The sequence below is a fragment of the Pseudonaja textilis genome, chromosome 5, assembly GCF_049901715.1.
Source record: "Pseudonaja textilis isolate UNSWEBS1 chromosome 5, rPseTex1.2, whole genome shotgun sequence".
NCBI lineage: Eukaryota > Metazoa > Chordata > Lepidosauria > Squamata > Elapidae > Pseudonaja > Pseudonaja textilis.
Window position 1 is genome coordinate 24,026,496 of NC_141994.1, and position 13,605 is coordinate 24,040,100.

Genomic DNA, 13,605 nt, shown 5'->3' on the forward strand with positions numbered 1-13,605 from the left:
GGGTCAAATTATCCTACAAAGCACCAGAGGGCAGGACAAGAAACAATGGTTGGAAACTAATCAAAGAAAGAAGCAAACTGGAATTAAGGAGAAACTTCCTAACAGTGAGGACAATTAACCAGTGGAACAGTTTGCCTCCAGAAAACCCGGCGCTCCATCACTGGAGGCTTTTAAGAAGAAACTAGACAGCCACTTATTTGAAATGGTATAGGTCAGTGGTGGCTAACCTTTTTCGGCTGCCATGCCAATAACTGCACGCGCTCACATACCAGCACCCAGAAGGCAATATGTGCTGCCCCCTCCCCACGCCCCCTGCGCATGCGTGCGCAACCCCTTCGCACGCCATGAGTCTTTGCACACACGCACAATTCCCCTCGTGCACAGCGAGTGTCCGCATGCATACGCGTCTCCCGCGCACCCACCACACCCCCTGTGCATGCGTGCCAGGTACTCAACAATCAGTTGTCGGGCGGTGGCACGCGCATGTGCAGTGAGGCTCTTCCGGGCGACCTCTCATGTGCTGGGGGAAATGGCTCTGCGTGCTACTTCCGGCACGCGTGGCATAGGTTCGCCAACATGGGTATAGGTTCTCCTGCTTGAGCAGAGGGCTGGACTAGAAGACCTCCAAGGTCCCTTCCAGCTTCTATTCTACTCTACTTTCTATTTTCTATTCTATTCTATTCTATTCCATTTTCTATTCTATTTTTTCTTTTCTTTATTCTGTTTTCTATTCTACTCTCTATTCTATTTTCTATTCTATTCTAATCTATATTTTCTAATCTATTCTATTTTTTCTATTCTCTAGTCTATTCTCCATTCTAGTCCATTCCATTCTGTTCTATTCTACTCTATTCTCTATTCTATTTTCTATTCTAATCTAATCGCTAATGCTGATCTTCTGCTATTTAGGGGAAGACAGAGATTAGACAGAGCTAAAATCTTGAAACCTCAAGCGACAGTTTGTGGGCTTCGCCTCAGCCTTGCTCCGTTTCACATGTTATTGTATGACCCGGTTTTCACCCGCTATGCTCAAGACGAACGTTTTGTGATTTTTGTCTCACTCAGTGACGCTCCTGCCAAGGCCGTGTCTATGTGAAGGAAGGAGTTGAAGGATCTACTGAAGATGAGACGACTGAATCGGAAGAAGACCTTGAATTTAGTGAAAGAATTGGACGCTTTCCCAAAGGTTCCAGAAAGCTACATTGAGACTTCAGCAAGCGGAGGAACAGGTAAACCCTGGCTGACAGTTTGCGCTGTGGGGATTCATGTAGTCCTCGACTTACGATGTTTTGTTTAGCAACCGTTCGGCACGGGGGGAAAAGTGACTTAGGGCCGTTTTTCACACATACAACTGTTGCAGTGTTCCCACGGTCACGTTATCAAAATTTCAAATGCTTGGCAACGGACTCCTATTTATGACAGTCTCAGCGTCCCGGGGTGTGTGTGAGGAGGCAGCACGCATTGCCTTCTTGGTGCTGGCACACAAGCGCGCGCAAATGAGTGCGCGCGCAATTGTTGGCATGGGAGCAGAAAAAGGTTAGCCACCATTGGTATAGCTTCTCCCAGTCAATGCCATTTTTGACCTCATTGTGGTGTTCTTTTTTCCCCAGTTTCTCTTATAGCTTTTACAACGATGGCTCTTTTAACCATAATGGAATTTACAGTCTATCGAGACACCTGGATGAAATATGAGTATGAAGTGGACAAGGATTATACCAGGTAAGGCTTTCCCCTGGATTACCTTTTTAAAAAAAACGTATATTGATTGTATGTGAATTTAATTTGTTGTTCTTTTAAAACAAGCTTGATACCTTTAAGGGCCACGGTTTCAAAATTCTTCCATTAATTCTTCAAGAGCCTGATAACAGGAACACCAGGTGGTTATGAAAAACAAAAACAAAATTATTACCTGTCTTCTGGGACATAAGGAAGAAACATGCTTTGCTACACCTTAGAAGGGGAGGTAAGGTTGATCCAAATAGATTTGTTTAGGAGCAAAGCTGTTAAGAGAGGATATTGCCACACAGTCAAGCTGCTTAAAATCGAGAAAACTCGATTATCCCAGAAGCTCATTAGAAAGATTTAGTGAAAGGAAAAGGGGTTAGTTTTCTGTACCTCAGAACTCTGTGTGTGTGTGTGTGTGTGTGTGTGTGTATGATATACATATCATACATATATATATAATTTAACCTCCTATTAGTATAGTAAGGCAAGTCCTCTCTGATGTCACTTTAATTTAATTTTATTATTTATTATTTATTTTATGATTTTAATCCCGCCTTTATTATTTTTACAAATAACTCAAGGCACGGAACATGCCCAGTCCATCTTCCTTCTCCTAATTTCCCCCACAACAACCCTGTGAGGTGAGTTGGGCTGAGTGGGAGACTGACCCAAGGTCGCCCGGCTGGTTTTCATGGCTAAGGTGGGACTAGAACTCACAATTTCCTGGTGATTGGCCCAAAATCACCCACTCAGCTTTCATGACTTGGCAGAACTAGAACTCACCATCTCCCATTTTCAAGCCTGGCGCCTTAATCCTTAAACCAAACTAGTTCTCTTTCTAAGATCTCCCTCTCTTGATTTAAGAGGAGGCCGCAGCCCTTTCTGAAGATACAGACTCCATCTGTTCTTTGACAGTGTTTTGGAAACACTCCTTCCTATTCTTGGGCTCGTTTCGTCAGGTCTGCTGAAATCCATTCAAATTCTACCTTGGTATTATGGGAGCAACTGGTATTTCGCTGGAATGCTCTTTGATTTCTGGGGAGGGAGGATATTTAGGGCCTAATAGAGAATATAAAATATAAAATACAATAATAGAATAGAAAGAATATAATAGAGGCTATAAAATATGGAATGGAATAGAATTACAGAATAGAAAATGGAATGAAAAAGAAAGAATATAAAATATGGAATAAAATAGAATAAAATACTTTATTGTCACTTTGAATGTACACTAGTCGGCATACATTAAAATGAAATTGCGTTTCATGCAGCTCTCAAAAGAGTCTCCACCTCTAATATATACATAAACGTGACAAGATTATCTAACCCCAGTGGCTTTTGGCCCCCAAATTTATTTTTATATTCACCTTGAGAACTTTCTGTATTAAGCAGTGAATCCTACTCCAATATTTCTTATGCCCATTTTTCAAGCTGGGAGTTTACATGCATTTCTTGGTCTCCCGCTGATGTGCTGTACATGTGCCTTTGGGGCACCGAAAACATTTTGCATCTCTGCTGGAAGCTGATGTGATTTTTTTTTTAAAACACTTTTGGAAATAATAGTTGTTTCTTTGGATTCTTTGTGTTGTTGTCATGGAGATAAATAAGCAATTTCTGCCTCAACCTGAAACCTATAGGCAGCGCTTACAAATTTCAAGATATAACAATCGTGGGTAAGAATTCCCAGGGAAAAGCATTATTTTTACTGAGTTGTCTCTTCTCCACCTTCAGTTAAACATGATTATGCTGCTCTCATCCCCATGTTGCACCAGAGTTCATAAATGTTTTGATTCACGTTCTTTGAACACTCCAGTGTTTGTTCAGTAAAACACAGCATGGCATCACACAATTATTTTATCAGTGTTGCTTCCAAAAAGAAAAAGCACAGCATGTCTCTATCTGTTGTGGTTAGCTGGCAGCAGGTGCAGATGGCTGAGGAGAGCGAGGACTCAGATGCTGGGCCAGGACCATTAGGGAGTGGTCTGCTGCCTTCAGAGATTGTGGGGGCTGGCAGCAGTGATGAGGTTCCCGAGGAGCCTGTGCCAAGTGTGTGTGCACGCAGGATTGCTCGTAGGAAGGAGCAGTTACGACAGCATGGGTGACGGGAGTAAGACTGCAAGGTAATGGCCCCTGCTTCAAGAAGATAAAAGCCAGCTGTGAAACAAACATACTTTGCAGAAGGCAAAGACGTTTTGAAACTTCAGCCTCGTGGACATTCCAGTATCCTGAGTTTGTTATTTGAAGATTCTTGTATTGCAAATTATTTCTTGTCTGTTATCTTTTGGCACAGTTTGGCAAGGCTTGTGCTTATCGCAGCTAATTATTTTGCAGAAGCATTACAAGGTTTCTGTTCCCTTTGGATTGTGTTTGATTTGTTGGAAAAGGGCGTGGGTCAGAACACTATCACAATCATATCTCGCTTTAGACCAGGGTTGTCTTAAGAGTTGGTTAAGAGTTTTGGACTTCAACAAAGGCTTGTGGGATTCTGGAAGTTGAAGTCCACAAGTATTCTTAAGATTGGACAACTTTCTTTAGACTAAAAAGCAGTACTTGAGACATGATGCTTCCGACAAGGTTTCTTCAGACAGTCAGTTCTCTGTTCTCAACAACAACAACAAAAATAGAATTCAAGGCAGATTTTTATTGTCGAGTTGTAGATGGAAATGTAAGGTGGGTTCCTTACTTTACTTAGAATAGTGCATCCAGTTTTGGTCGCCACAATATAAAAAAGATGTTGAGACTCTAGAAAGAGTGCAGAGAAGAGCAACCAAGATGATTAGGGGACTGGGGGCTAAAACATACGAAGAATGGTTGCAGGAATTGGGTGTGTCTAGTTTAATGAAAAGAAGGACCAGGGGTGACATGATAGCAGTCTTCTAATATTTGAGAGGCTGCCCCAAAGAAGAGGGGATCAAGCTATTCTCCAAAGCCCCTGAAGGCAGGAGAGGACGCAATAGATGGAAACTAACCAAGGGGAGAAGTAACCTAGAACTAAGAAATTTCCTGACAGAACAATTAATCAGTGGAACCACTTGTCTCCAGTGGTTGTAAATATGGTCCAACACTGGAGGTTTTAAAGAAGAGATTGGGCAACGCTTCGTTTGAAATGGCGTAGGGTTTCCTGCCTATAACTAGAAAACCTCCAAGGTCCCTTTCAACTCTTATTCTATTCTATTCTTTATTTTTCTCTCTCTGAATACAAGCAGAAGTCCAACAGGCGAAGTGGTTCACACTCAAGTCCCAGATCGAGGCTCTTAACAAGGTTGGCTTCTGACGTAATTGGCCTCTGAGGAGAAGGCTTGATGCTCTGTAATTAATCTAATTAAACCCCAACCTGTTGCTTTCCAGGTGTTAGTTCTCCTCGGTGGCACCTCTTCAAAAGTGGTTGGGGAATAGCAAAGATTTATAAAAGATTTGGGATCCAGTTTCTCTAAAAGAAAGCAGTCGAGATTGTTCCATGCATAGCAAGATAAAAATGACATGTTGGATGATAGTAGTTGGAACATCACATTTCCAATTTTCCATATTTTGAAGAATGGGGAGTAATGGAGAGTTTTCACATTGCGGTGCAAGCTTCCATTATAGTTGCCACCTAATATGATGCCTTTTTAAAAAGTTGGTATTGCTTAATCTTGGCAGCTTCAAGTTGTGTGGACTTCAACTCCCAGAATTCCCCAGCCAGCAATGCACCCATTTTTTTTTAAAAAAAATATTTATTTGTAATTTTCTTTTAACAGCCATACATATTTTGTGGACAGTGCATTGTCTGGGTCAATATACTTTTTACACAATGCTAACAATAATAGTACAATAATCCTGAGCTTAGATGGATTAATCCTAATGCTATGAGAGAAAGAGGAGTCTGAATATTATAGAATTTGGGAAAAATGGTTTGATTGGATTGAATTAAGACAAATGGACGACAGAAGAATTAATGATAAGCAATTTACAGATTAAAAGATTATATTCGCACAAATTGTATATATTTGTAAATAAGCACAAAATAGAAGTATATGTAATAGATGTCTAACACTGTTAATGTCATAATATGTATATTTTTTGTTCGGTTTTTAAAGACATAAAAGATCAATAAAGTTTATTAAAAAAAACATTGACCAGTTACATAAAATGGAAAAAATAAAAAAGAATAAAGAAAAAAAAGATATACATAATCCTAGTCTTCCATTTTCTAACCTTAACATGCACATTGTAATTATAGTAAATTCTATTATACATCAGGGTGTGTAATACTATTTTCCCAATTTGTACTTTCCCCCGCACCCCCTTTAATTTTTAATACAGTCACCATTTGGAAAAGTATTTTGTTTCTCTCCATCATCTCTTGTTCTTTTTAAAAAATTTCAGCAGTTCTATTTACTTTTTGGTAGCTCTTTCATTGATTTGTCTCCACCACCGCTCCTAAATCATAAGGAGGTAAAGGTATTGTTTAAAAACAAAGGTGTGAGTGTAGAACAGAGGCTCCAAAACTTGGCAACTTTAGGACTTGTGGACTTCAAAGCTGGCTGAGGAATTCTGGGAGTTGAAGTCCACAAGTCTTAAAGTTGCCAAGTTGGGAGACCTCTGGTGTAGAAGAACCCCAACAAATGGCAGAAAAAGATGAACAAACATACTCAGAAAATAGATGAGAAACCAGAAGGAGCAATGAAGGCATCTTTCAGAATCTGCTTTCATCTTTCTTCCTTAGACTTTCAGTTCCTCCTGCCCTGATGTCAAATGTCAAGCAGTGGTGGCTTTAAATGTTTATGAAAAATTGTACAGGCAGTCCTTGACTTCTAATGGTTTGCTTAGTGACCGGTCGAAGTTAGAGTGGCATGGGGGGAAAAAAGAAGATTTTGACCGTTTTTCCTCACTTAATGACCGTTGCAGTGGTCAGGTAATCAAAATACAGGGCATGGTTCCTATTTATGACGGTCGCAGTGTCCAGTGATCAAGTTTTGCTTCTGACAAGCAAAGTCAATGGGGAAGCCGGATTTGCTTAGCAAATTTACTAATTTAATGGTGGTGTTAAATTTAACAGTGGCAAGAAAGGTCATAAAATGAGGGCAAAATTCACTTAACAGCATAAATTTTGGGTTCCATTGTGGCCTTATGTGCAGGACTGTCTCACACATCAGGACAAAGAAGAATTGACACTATGGCACTCTGATGAAATTAACATAATTGTATTTTCCCCTTTTCTAGTAAATTAAGAATGAATATAGACATCACAGTTGCAATGAAGTGTCAACGTAAGTATTTTCATTCAATCTTTGTTTTACTACAGCAGTTATTCAGGCTAGACCGGTGATGTCGATCCTTTTCGTTTTGTGCCGAAAACGCGCGCGCATGTGCCAGCACCCACATGCAATGCACCCCATTCCCCTGCGTATGCGCGTGCTTCCCAGCTGAATTTTGGCCCGTTTGAGGCTTCTTTCGCCTTCCCAGAGGCTCGAGGAAAGCCTCTGCAGCCTCGGGAGGCTGAAAAACGGGCCTGTTTCGGCACTTCCGTTTTTTGCCCTCCAAAGGCTGCAGAGGCTTCTCTCGAGCCCACCGGAGGGGTGAAAATGGCCTCTTCCGGGCTCCAGAGGCCAGCCAGAGGCTGAAAACGAGCCTCTGGAGGGCCTCTGGAGTCCGGGGAGGCTGTTTTCGCCCTCCTGGAGGCTCGAGAGAAGCCTCTGGGGGCTGAAAACGGGGCCATTTCGGCACTTCCAGTATTTTCAGAAGGCCCATTTTTCGGCCTCCTGAGGCTGCAGAGGCTTCCCTCGAGCCTCCAGGAGGGCGAAAACAGTGTCAAACAGGCCAAAAATTAGTTGGGAGGCGCGTGCATGCGCAGTGCAGGTAAGTTTGGCTGGGGCTCGCATGCCCGTACAAATGGCTCTGCGTGCCATCTGTGGCATGCATACCATAGGTTCACCATCATGGGGCTAGACTGACATATTATGAAATCAGGATCGAAATCAGATAATGCTAGGTCGAGATTCCTCTCTTCAAGCTTCGACAAGATCTATTATTGAAAGTAGATCCCTGATGACTTTCCCTATATTTTCTTAATGCTGTCATTATTATGATATCTATTTTAAAGCTAGAAACGAGACTTTTGAAATGGCTACCTTCTTTTTTTAAAAAAAAATCACATTGGCTAGTACAAAAAAGAAGAAAAAAAGAGAAGCCAGATGCAAATTGGAGCTAATATTCAGCGAAATGCTTTGAAATGATGGCATCCATTAGTCTCAGCCAATCCTTTTACCAACTAATAATGCATCTTGAATTACCATTATTTACAGTACTTATAATCAGGGTTTTAATCAACAGGAGAACTTGTTTCTGGGGCCCAAAGAAGCCACAATATTTCTGTAGTCCTCACTGAGAAGAAAGCAGGATTTGTAAATTCCTTCTATTTTTTGAGATGACTGCAGTTGGTGGGCTCAAAACGTACAAGTTTCTCAGTTTTCTACCTGTAAATTTGTTAAAGAAATAAAATGTATTGTAATGATTTGAGGATTCCATTAAAGGAACAGGTGGATCCACATTTCGTTTAACGACGGACGTTTGGAAAAGAAACAGTTTATATAACCCTTTGCAAATTCTTTCCTTTTCAACTTTTTGAAACAGATATTGGTGCTGACGTCCTGGATTTGGCAGAAACAATGGTTGCTACTGCAGATGGATTGGTCTATGAACCAGTAAGTGGGAGTTTCGTTGTTTTTTTGGTCAAAGGTTCAGTGACACCTGCTGCTTCCCAAGATCATGAACCCGACTCCTCGTTCCGATTTAAACCCCTTTTATTTAGGTTAAAGGGAATTCCTCTCCAGCAAAGACCCGGACAACAGTCTTTCAAGAGATTTCACAACGACAGACCTTTATCAGTCTGGGAGAACTGCCAGGCCGATATCTTCCAAATGCCACACTGTAGCAGCAATTACTTGGCAAGAAGTCAAGAAGAGATCTTCACCCTAATGAATTGAACTAATTGTCTCCTGCAAACACCCCTCCCCTTTCTCTCCTCTTTATTCCCTATGGGAGGGGCCAGTCACCATCCACCTGTGTCCTTACTCCCGAGTCGACCCTTGTTCCTTAACTGTTCCCTTCTCCTGGCAGCTCTGTGCATGCGCACACTGGTAACAGGCTCCAGCTGTTCTTCTGTCCCACTGATCTCCGACTCCAAAGGCAGCTGATAACTGTCAGGTGGCTCTGGCCCCATCTCTGCCCCCGACGCAGAGCCTCGAAAGAGCTTTCCCCAGACTCCAGGACTGGCCCATGTTCTCCACCAGCCTCCTCACTGTGGCTGCTGGTGGGCCACAACATCTGGCTTGTTATGCATTCCAGGGATGAAACTATTCACCCCATGATAACTCTTGATTTTACTGAGCTTGGCTTGGGTATCCACGGTCACAGAAAATATGACCAGAGTTGACATCCACCCTCAGGATAGCCATGCCATGCCCTGCAGAACCGTGAACCACACGGTCTTCTCTAGTGAGAATGGCAAGCAGAAGATGGATTTCCATTCCAAAAAAAACCCCTTACTCTCCAAATGTCAACTCGACTTATGGCCAGAATTGAGCCCAAAAGTTCCGTTGCTGAGCACAGTGGTTGCTAAGTGAGTTTTGTTCCCTTTTCACCATTGTCTCTAAGCGAATCACTGCAGTTGTTAAGCGAACCATGCAGCCACTAAGCATGTCTGGCTTCCCCCATTGACTTCGCTCGTTGAACACCCGCTGTGAAGGTTACAAAAAGTGAAAACCTGAGCCTGTGAAACCGTCATAAATACCTGCCAGTTGCCAAAGATTATTTTTGTTGTTATGTGCCTTCGAGTCAGTTTTGGTTCCTGGCAACTGCCTGGTCCAGGCCCTGCAGTTTTCTTGACAAGGTCTTTCAGAAGTGGTTTGCCATTGCATTCTTCCTAGGGCTGAGGGGGAGTGGTTGGCCTACTGTTCCCATTTTCTAGCCCAGTTCCTTAACCACATATCAGACTGATTACCTTGCTGGATTATTGTTTGGTGCAGCTTTCTTAGGCTCACAATTTTTTTCAGAAACAAACTAAAGATAGTTTATGTCTTAACTTTGATTGTTGTTGTTTTTGTTTTGTTTTAGGTGATATTTGAACTCAGTCCCATGCAAAGAGAGTGGCAAAGGTAACAGTTCAGTAATTATAATCATCATAATTCATGTCCATCCAAGGCCATCTTAGTTCAACGTTAAATTGACTAAGGACTTAAATAATTTCAGTGGTGGGTTGTAGCTCGGCAGCAAGGGTCTTCAAACTTGGCAAGTTTAAGACTTGTGGACTTCAACTCCCAGAATTCCTGAGCTAACATGACTGGAAAAGGAATTCTGGGAGCTGAAGTCCCCAAGTTTTAAAGCTGTCAAGTTTGAAGACCCTGTTCTGCAGGATTCACTATTAATGTTGCTTTATTGTGCACATGTTTCACTATTGTTAGAAGTGCTGCTGTAGGACAGGGAATGGCAGAGCTTGTGGGTGGACTGAAAAGAGGCATCAGCCTAGAATCCCTACATAGCCACAAGAGAACTAAGTCCAATCTCCCTTGAATACCATTGACGGTTATCTAACCGTTGTCTACCGCTGATGGTTATCTAACTCTAAGCAGGTTGAGAAGATTTGTTGATTAGTTGAGAAAATTCTTGTGCAATTCTTGGCTTTTAGCAATAGACCACTTTAATTAAACCTTCATATATAGACCTGGTTTTTCATGCCTGATAGAATTCTTTATTGGCCAAGTGTGATTGGATGCACAAGGAATTTGTCTCTGGTGCAGAAGCTCTCAGTGTACATACAAGCAACCAAGTGATAAATCACGATAATTTATCATAAAAATAAAGGTTCCCCTCGCACATATGTGCTAGTTGTTTCTGGCTAAGGGGGCGGTGCTTATCTTCGGTACAAAGCCGAAGAAGAGCCAGCGCTGTCCAAAGACGTCTCCGTGGTCATGTGGCTGGCATGAGTAAACACCCAAAGGCACACAGAACGCTGTTACCTTCCCACCAAAGGTGGTCCCTATTTTTCTACTTGCATTTTTTTTTTGCGTGCTTTCGAACTGCTAGGTTGGCAGAAAGCTGGGACAAGTGATGGGAGCTCACTCCATTACGCTGTGCTAGGGATTCGAACCGACAAACTGCCGACCTTTCTGATCGACAAGCTCAGTGTCTTAGCCACTGAGCCACCGTGTCCCCTATCATAAAAATACATTCATCATAAATCATAAGATGCAACACTCAATGATAGTCATTGGATACCAAATAAGCAGTCGACATCAACTATACTAGGATATTACAATATAATAAAACAATATAAATTGTAAAATGCAAGCAACAATGTTACAGTCATAAGAAGATAAAGAAATCGGTAGTAGGAAAGATGAGAAGGATATTAATATAGCCCTACTAAGCAGTTTGATAGTGTTGAGAGAATTAGTTGTTTAGTAGAATGATGGCATGGGGGAAATACACATACGCGTATATAACTAATTATATAATATAAATAACTATAATGTATTCTAGATAGGTAGGTAGATATAGAATAGATAGATGATAGATTGATAGATAGTTAAATAATGATAGTTAAATAGATATAGATAGATTGATTGATTGATCGATAGAATAGAATAGATTGATATAGATATGATAGCTGAATCTTTGTCTTTTGCTTTACTTCTAGGATACTACAAAATATTCAGGCCCGGCTGCAGGAAGAACACTCTCTCCAAGACATAATATTCAAAAGTGCTTTTAAAAGTGCTTCAACGGCACTTCCGCCAAGGTGAGACAGTAGCTTCAGGGTCTCCTCACCTTGGGGGAATGGGGGGTGAGAAACCATGAAAAAGAACTAACGTAATCTAAAACATGCCAATTCAGAGATGAAAGCCATGACTTTAGCCATATTAGAATCAATGTGCTAAGCCATTTCTCAGTAAGGAAGTTTTTAATACACAAAGTGATAAAAGAAAAATAAACCCCAAAGAAGTTGTGGATACTCCAACACAGGAGATTGTTAAGAAGAGATTGCACAGTCCCTTGTCTGGAATGGCATAAGGTTCAGAGGTTGGCAACCCGAGGCTCTAGAGCTGCATGTGGCTCTTTCCCCCCTCTGCTGTGACTCAGTCGCTCAAAATGTGCGTCACAACCACCAATGTGTGTGACATCCGCCGGCATGCGCTTTCTTTAGTTTTCTGACCCCCCCGGTAGGCCAACCACAGATAAATCCAAGAAAAGAAAAGTGTCAGAAGAAAACAAAAACGTTTAACCTGAATGGTACGAGACTGTTCTGACCCAGGCTTCATCAATCATAATTAATCACAAACTTGTTTTAAAAGCAAAACCTATTTTATTGCAATGCTGGGAATTGTTTCCATTCCCAGCCGGAGCTAATCTTAAACAGTCCCCCAAGATAAGCGCTCACCTTTCAATGCTGTGGAATGCTGCCAAAAACAGAAGTATCCAATTAATTATAAAAGAAACCAAAGTACAAGAAAAAAAAACAACCAAACTGCACAGAGCTTGAGGATGATTAGGAACCGATCGAACTACTTTGCTTCCTACAAAGGTTTTGTCATCTTGGCCTGACTTTTATCCCTTATGGGAGCGGCAATCACCTCCCAGCCTTACTCCCGAGTCACCCCTTCTGTTTCAGCGGCTCTCGCCTTCTAGCAGCTCTGGGCACACATGCACTGGGAACAGGCTCCCTTTGTTCCTCTTCCTCGCTGCTGCCAAACTCCAGAGGCTCCAGAGTTGGCACACCACTCCCAGATAGTCCTGGCCCCATCTCTGCATCGGACGCAGGACCCCCACCCGAGTCCTCTCTAGACTCCCTGACTGGTCCCTGTTCTTCCTCACTGTCCGATTCCACTGCCGTCTGCACCAGCTGCCGGCGAACCACAACAGAGACTGGTTTACCAGTATGATTAATATGTGGTGAGAAATTGGCAAACATGCGGTGTTATCTTCATTTTAGATGTCAAAAAGGGTTTTGTGGCTCCCTGTGTTTTCTTTTCTGTGGGAAATGGGTCCAAATGGCTCTATGTGTGCTTCAGTTTGCCGACCACCTGGTATAGGTTCTCCTGCTAGAGTAGAGGGGGTTGGACTAGAAGACCTCCAAAGTCCCTTCCAATCCTGTTATTCTATCTCCTGTCTTCTAAGACATACCAGTATGTCTCCTAATTTTTCCTCAATTTGCGAGCTTGCATCTACTTCCGTGGTCATTGGGGATCATTACATTAGAATTTGCCTAAGAGCAATATGTAATTTGTATTTTGCAAGGCTTTGTAAAATGCAAAGTGCTACTTTTTAAGAATTGCATTTCTTTTCTTTTTTAAAAAAAATCTGCGCAGGGAAGACAATCCCGTACATTCGGCTGATGCCTGCAGAATTCACGGGCACCTCTATGTGAATAAAGTAGCAGGGAACTTTCACGTTACAGTGGGCAAGTATGTTCATTTCATTTCCTGAAACGCTATAAACCAGCATTTGCAACTTTTAAGACGTGTGGACTTCAACTCCCAACTCCCAGAACTCCCCAGCCAGCTCCTTCTGGGAGTTGAAGTCCACCTGTCTTAAAGTTGCCAAGGTTGGGAAACCCTATTATAAACCAGCTTTTGCTTCCCAGTTCAAAACATCAGGTGTACATTTTTCAAGGAACAGACCAAGAATACCATTGTTCTGAGCCAGCTCCCCAAACACGACAAACCCTCTGAAGTGACCCGAAAAAGGTTCCTTTATTAGGAGTGCCGGCAGCCCCAGCAAAAAGTTTCTCTCGCAGGTTAACTAGTCCGTCCAGCCGGAAGATGAATAGTTGTCTGCCACATCTATTCATCTCCACCCCCTGCCTTTTAGCCCCAGAGCTAGGGTGGGGCTTCGCTAGTAGCG

At 42.2% G+C, this 13,605-nt stretch overlaps 1 protein-coding gene across 6 annotated transcripts in view; it reads left to right on the forward strand.

The window, feature by feature from the left end:
- ERGIC2 (ERGIC and golgi 2) overlaps window positions 1–13,605 on the forward strand; it is a 37,003-nt gene that overhangs the window by 12,082 nt on the left and 11,316 nt on the right. For all 6 annotated transcript variants that reach the window (XM_087935553.1, XM_087935556.1, XM_087935554.1 and 3 more), the window contains 7 exons: window positions 1,066–1,229; window positions 1,611–1,719; window positions 6,928–6,974; window positions 8,338–8,408; window positions 9,820–9,860; window positions 11,402–11,503; window positions 13,071–13,166. In XM_087935553.1, the coding sequence (XP_087791679.1) occupies window positions 1,124–1,229; window positions 1,611–1,719; window positions 6,928–6,974; window positions 8,338–8,408; window positions 9,820–9,860; window positions 11,402–11,503; window positions 13,071–13,166 (572 nt within the window). In that variant the 5' untranslated portion in view covers window positions 1,066–1,123. The remainder of the gene's footprint in view (window positions 1–1,065; window positions 1,230–1,610; window positions 1,720–6,927; window positions 6,975–8,337; window positions 8,409–9,819; window positions 9,861–11,401; window positions 11,504–13,070; window positions 13,167–13,605) is intronic.